Here is a 6,083-nt window from a genome sequence, read left to right as displayed (position 1 = left end):
AAAAGAAACCGAGAGAGTTGGCGGCTGCGGATTGAGGAGAGAGCGAGAGAGCGAGGAAACAGAGTAAGGAGAGGCCAAACGGGGCTGGGGGCAGTGACGGGCTGAGAGAGGAGGAGAAACAGCAAGCAAGGGGTTCGTAACTGAGAGTAAGCAGAGGAGAAACTAAGAGAAAAGGGAAGAACTTTGCGGCTGAGGTTGTAAGAAAGCTACGGCAAGGTTTCTCCATCAAAGCCTGGGCTGATTCTTCATCAAACTCAAGCTGAGGCTTCAGATCCAAAGGCGGTGAATAGGTAGTCTTCAATCTTTTCTTTTTTTTTTCTTTCTTGTCCACTTCCATTCCATATGAAACCTGGTCTGCGTAACCAGAGATTCTGGGCTCTTACTCATGCTTAAATGTTGAAATACTGTGTCTTGATTGCTAGAGTAAAGTTTGGTACTTGTTTGAATCTCTTGACATGAAAACCCCGAAATTCATAGCCTGTGAATGTAGCCGAAAGATGAGAGACAGCATGCTGTTTTCTTGCGTTCACTTGCATTTCACAGGCTGAAGTTGTTTCTTTTCTTCGCAGTTTACCTATATTCATAGCCATGTCTGAAGGTGTTGCTTTTGTCATCATTTGGTTTCTAAAATTTGTTTTAACCCAAGAGCCATCTGTCCTTTGTAGCGTTTCATCCAACACTTTCGGTTTCATGTCTGGGTTTGTATTTGAGGAAGTTTGAGTTATACTTCTGTTTTGGTTAAGAAATTTGTGGGCTTCACTTGGGTTTTGGGGGATAAGAACGTGGGGGTTTGTGTGAGTTTGATTGATGGGTTTTTATTTGAATAGCTGTCTATATGGAATAAGCTGCAAATTCGCAGCAGAAGGTGCTTGCAGAGAAACTCTTGCTGCATTTTTTTTTCTCTTTTTTTTTTTTTTCTTTTGGTGGCGGTCAGACCCGATTTGCATGTTCTTGTCCTGAAAATTTTGTTTACCAGATTTGGGGTAGTTGATGTTCTTGCTAGATGGTTTGTTTCTTGTTAAGATGGCATGCCATGGTTTTCCTTCCTTCCCTGTATTGATTGTGCAATAAATCTGAGTGATAACATAGCTGAAAATTTACGGAATTCTCAAAGCATTAGAAGTTGCAGACAGTTTTTTGCCATTACAGAAGTGTTTTCCCCATTTTGTTGTCGTATGTCCTGTTGGGTTTCCGTTGTTGAATCTTCAGCAAACGTTGCATTAGAGTTTGGCATGTTAATGGTTTGAGTCTTGTGGATTTAGTAGACAGGCTTACATGTTTCTTTTGAGTTCATGTTCATGGCTGTCTTCCTGCGCATATAGAAGCTGAAACATTGCAGAAATGAACCCATGAATGAGTTCAAGTTTGCTAGTTTCATAGCTTTCTTTCGTTTGCATGTTAAAGTTCTGTCTCAAATTTTCCTGAGCTACGTGGGCTGCTAAATGGTTTCAGTTGCAGAATGTTTTCTTCGTGGTTGCTGCATTTTATGTTCTTCGTGTTTTATGCTCAGAATAATATTGATCCGACTTTCTGGGTAAGCATAAAGACAGACGAAGCAGTAAGAGAGAAAGACAGACGAAGCACGCACGAAACACAATGGTGGCTGTGAAGAAATGGATTAAGGATGGAAGATTTGCGCTTGCAATGCTAATCGTGCAACTTATCAGTGGCGTACTACAAATTCTGGCTAGAGTAATATTCAGTCAAGGAGCCTTTGTTTATGCTTACTTGTTTTATCGACATGTTGTAGGTGCAATTTGTACTGCTCCTCCTGCCCTCTACCGCGAAAGGTTGATAAGTCTGTCTTACGTATTTTGAATATTTTTTCAATATTTGGTGGCCCTCTTTATCCATTTTGTAGAATTGTACAGTAATTTAAATCATCCTTTGCTATAGTGTGATTATGCATGCTGTTAATTAATGGTTTCTAATGTAGAGATGGTGGAAAGAAGTTGAGTTGGCGCATTTTCTTCTGGCTCTTCGTGGATGGATTAACCGGGTATTCCATTTTTCCTCCTTTTGTGCACGATATGGCATTTAGTGAAGTAGCACTTTTAATTTTTTTTTTTTAATTTCTAGTAGGGTAGCATTTTTATTTTTATTTGTTTGGCCAATCCAACAGATTGTTAACTCGGGTAATTAGGTTTGATGAGAATAAACAAAAAAAAAAAAAAAAAAAACTTAAGATGTATTATTTGTCGGTATTTAGATATAGAAAATTAAACATGGTTTGATTGTTTATTGTCTTCTCAGCCATCATTCAAGCCAACACCACTAAGAATTGAAAGTTTATACTTTTTGGATTAATTACTAGTACCGCTCTTTTCTATGACATGTTAATTTGTCATGGTTCAGGATTACTTAAAATTGAATTCTGTAACAGTTGAGGATTAATACTTAAAATCGAATTCTTGATATTGATTGATATTTTACACTCAAACACAAAACATAAAACCACGGCCAAAATGGCAGCTGCCTGTACTAGAGTGTTGAGGGCATTAGTGTCCGAATGTATTGCTTTGTGTTTTTGTGTTCAGGATGACCATTGCGTTGGGACTTTTTTGTTACGGCCTAGCAGACACCACTGCGACGTATGCAACAAACTTCCTTACCCTCATTCCTGTGGTCACCTTTCTCTTGTCCGTAATTCTAAGGTAGTCATGATCATCTCCTTAGTCTTTTGAACATCTTGTTTTTTTCATCTTATATCTGTGCTTTAAAAAAAAAAAAAATCTATTCCAACACATTCTAAATATAAATTGTTTGAATCTACTTCCAATTGAATTTTTCAGAGTGGAAAAATTGCAGCTACATACCATAGTTGGCAAGATGAAGACTTTGAGTGCAATACTGTGTCTTGTTGGCGCACTGGTTATTGCTTTGTATAAAGGGAAAGCCTTCCACATCATCCACAGCAGTAGGGAGCAACATATCGTAATGGAAAAGGTCAAGCCTCATAACTGGACTCGTGGAACCATATTTCTAATTGGCAGCTGCTTATCTAATGCTTTATGGTTCATATCACAGGTATTCACTGTCTTCAGTAGATTCTATGTTTCGTTCTTTATCTAAGTTGGGACTTGAAATTAGTTAGTATAGAAACTACATTGTATTTGTTTCACTTCTCTGCAACCTCACAAATAATAATAATTTGGTTCACATACCTGATTATTTCTTAAAATTGATGTTTGATAGGGAAAGTTATTCGAACTATATCCTTATAAGTTTTGGGCAACGTTTTATACTTGCACCATTGCCTCAGTGCAACAAGCAATTATAGGGTTGTGCATCGACAGATCCAAGGAAGCTTGGCAATTGGGATGGAATCTACAGTTGTTTACAATCTTTTTCTCGGTAATAATCTCAAGTTTTACTCCAAAATTCTCTCTTTTTAAATACAAATAATTTTTTCTCGGTAATAGTCGAGACTTTTACTCTAAAATTCTTTCTTTTTAAATATAAAAAAAGTATGTCAATATGAATTAATTTGGTGTTAAAAGTTTGAATATGAAAAATAGTATGTCAATATCAATTAATTTGGTGTTAAAAATTTGAATATGAAAAAAATGATAGGTGTGGTATTAAAATCGATCATTTCAGGGAGTTTTGGCTACGGCTTTATCTTTTTGCGTGATTTCTTGGGCTGTAGCAGAACGAGGGCCTACTTATCCCGCGATGTTCACTCCACTGCGTCTGCTTTCTGTGACAATTGGAGAAGTTGTCTTCCTCAACGAAGCATTGAGTGTTGGAGGGTAAACATTGATTTATAGTATTGGAGCACATCTTTATTATTAATCGCATGTGAAAGTTTAACTTTTTTAGAATTAATTGGTAATTATTATTTTTGCAGCTTACTTGGTATGTGTTTTATGATCGTTGGTATATATTCTTTCCTATTGGCAAAGAATAAGGAGATGAAAATCAAGACAACAAATGCTGGATCAGAAAGTCAATCTGTAGAGCCTACACTTGAATCAATATAGACTAAAAGATGGACACCGTGCTTGCAAGCGGTGAGAAATTAAAATGATGCCCAAGCACAGTGAGAAATTAAAATGATGTCCAAAAGCGGTTCTTAAAAATGTATTTTATAATTTAATTTTTTTTTTGCATAATCAATGAAATTAAGTTGTTATATCTAAATACACAAAATCGATAGGGCACCAAAAGTTAGTCAAGTATAGATATATATTCTGTTGCATGGTTCTCAAATGTGTTACTAAACTGGGCTAATAAAAGGAAGGCCAATATTATAATAATATACCAAAACTTGGCTAATAAAAATAAGCAAAAAGATTTAGCTGATTAAATTTGCTCATTTTGTTTTTACATTCGCTTGAGAATTTTCATGATAGATGATACTTGGTCATCCAAACACCACCGTTGCCTACAATAAAAGAAAACAATCAGGAATAGTGGGGTTAATAAAAAAATCACTTGAATGATATTTATTTAATTAATTACAATATATAGATATGCATTATATATGTGGAGACCATGACTATAGGCATATAGTATTTGGAGTTATTAAAATTGTTACTGCACTGGTATAATTGAAATGGAAATATAATAATTACGCATATGCACTAAATTTTTATTAGCTCTAGGCTCCTATGGTGCTCTTTCTCGGTATTTTTTTTCTTTTTAAAGGGAGAAAAAGAGGAAGAGGAGGAGGATTTTGGTGAAATGATAAAATTGTCCCTATTAATTCGTATACATCTTATGTAGTGTTAATGATAAGATCTCGGTAGGTTGATTAAATATTGACACGAAAAAAAAAAAGAAAAATTAGAATGGGTTAGATGAGTTTCTAAGTACAATTTGGTAATCTGCGGTGCACGTAATTTATTGCTATAATTCTTTAGTTCCCTTGAAAACTATTTTAGGGTATTCACTTGTACATTTACCAGAATTTAACTTGACACCGCAAAAGCTTAAACTAAACAATGAGTTCTATCGTGCTTGGCCATTAAAATTTGTGCTGATTCTTTTGCGTGATTGCTGTTGATAATTAGGTCCGATTCAACAACAGAAATGTAGCTCCTCTCTTTACAACGGGTCCAATTGGGAAAGGATAATGCCGTGGCCAGACATGGTACTCATGGCCTCTGAATACAATATTTGTCTAACATCTCGAGACCAAGCGAATACAATACGTGACTTTCTGAAATTAATTCTGGATTTGGTGTAATCTTGATTGCTGGAAATTGTTACTGGGGTTGGCTTGGTTTATGCTTATGCAGAATTTTCCCCCTTTTTTTTTTCTCCTTGAAAAAACAGTGCGCAAGTAGAATTTCTCAAAAGTAATAGTTGGATTAAAACATTTCAGCAATGGAAAATGGAAAAGAAAAAACATTTGTCTACACAGGTACTCTGATAACATGTTATGTCAGACTAGTACTACTATTTATTTCTACTTCACAATAGGAAATAAGGACTGATCCACAATTTGAAGGTCCACAATAAGAAGACATTTCTGTCGATGAACCCTTTCACGAGTACGTTGCTACTCTATTACTAGAGTTTGTAATTCCTATAGTATTCATGAATGACATAAAATCCCTCGGTTTTTACACCAAGACAAGTACTATCAGTTCATAAATTCACAAGTATGTTGGGCAGCATTACTGGAGATTATGATTCCTATCGATTCATGCACATATAACGTTCTGTGTTTCTACATTTATTGAGAATTTTACGTTAGTTCGATGATGCGAATGAGCAAGCTGGCCATGATGTTTACGTAGACTCTGTGAAGGTTCCATAAGGACCAGTGACACGTGCATGAGTTAAGAGGTTCAAAGAGTCCCTTCAAGCCTTAGTTCATGCCGTACAAGTTCAAGAAAAACCGTGCTCAAGCATTGAAGGAATTGACTTGGAGAATTCTTGCAAGCCTACCAAGATGTTGCTAACAATTGAAGATGCAAGTGATCAAGCTTCAATGTCGGATTGGACCTTAATAAATTAGCTTCAATGACTTGGAGCAATGTTTATTTTATTTTTTTGATAGAAAGCAAAACTTTCATTTATTAAACAACAGACTCCATGATTTTCGGTCTCTATTTTGTTGGTGATTCAGTTGC

The 6,083-nt window shown here is 35.8% G+C and overlaps 1 protein-coding gene across 1 annotated transcript; it reads left to right on the top strand.

The window, feature by feature from the left end:
* The first annotated feature begins 1,596 nt into the window (after positions 1-1,596).
* LOC140038575 (protein WALLS ARE THIN 1-like) lies at positions 1,597-3,983 on the top strand. The gene is made up of 6 exons (XM_072083961.1): positions 1,597-1,790; positions 1,937-1,999; positions 2,538-2,654; positions 2,793-3,027; positions 3,601-3,752; positions 3,851-3,983. The coding sequence occupies exons 1-6, from the start codon at positions 1,597-1,599 to the stop codon at positions 3,981-3,983; spliced, it is 894 nt and encodes a 297-aa protein (XP_071940062.1).
* The last annotated feature ends 2,100 nt before the right edge of the window (positions 3,984-6,083 follow it).

The sequence above is a fragment of the Coffea arabica genome, chromosome 3e (genome assembly GCF_036785885.1).
Source record: "Coffea arabica cultivar ET-39 chromosome 3e, Coffea Arabica ET-39 HiFi, whole genome shotgun sequence".
Classification (NCBI taxonomy): Eukaryota; Viridiplantae; Streptophyta; class Magnoliopsida; order Gentianales; family Rubiaceae; genus Coffea; species Coffea arabica.
The sequence above is the reverse complement of the archived record's forward strand: the minus strand, read 5'-3'. Positions and strand labels throughout refer to the sequence as shown.

Excerpts from the sequence above, each read along its gene's own strand:
- LOC140038575 (XM_072083961.1), top strand. The coding sequence starts at position 1,597 with ATGGTGGCTGTGAAGAAATGGATTAAGGATGGAAGATTTGCGCTTGCA. Across the intron at positions 2,000-2,537 it reads TTCGTGGATGGATTAACCGG|GATGACCATTGCGTTGGGAC; the intron begins GTATTCCATTTT and ends TTTTGTGTTCAG. Across the intron at positions 2,655-2,792 it reads CTCTTGTCCGTAATTCTAAG|AGTGGAAAAATTGCAGCTAC; the intron begins GTAGTCATGATC and ends TGAATTTTTCAG.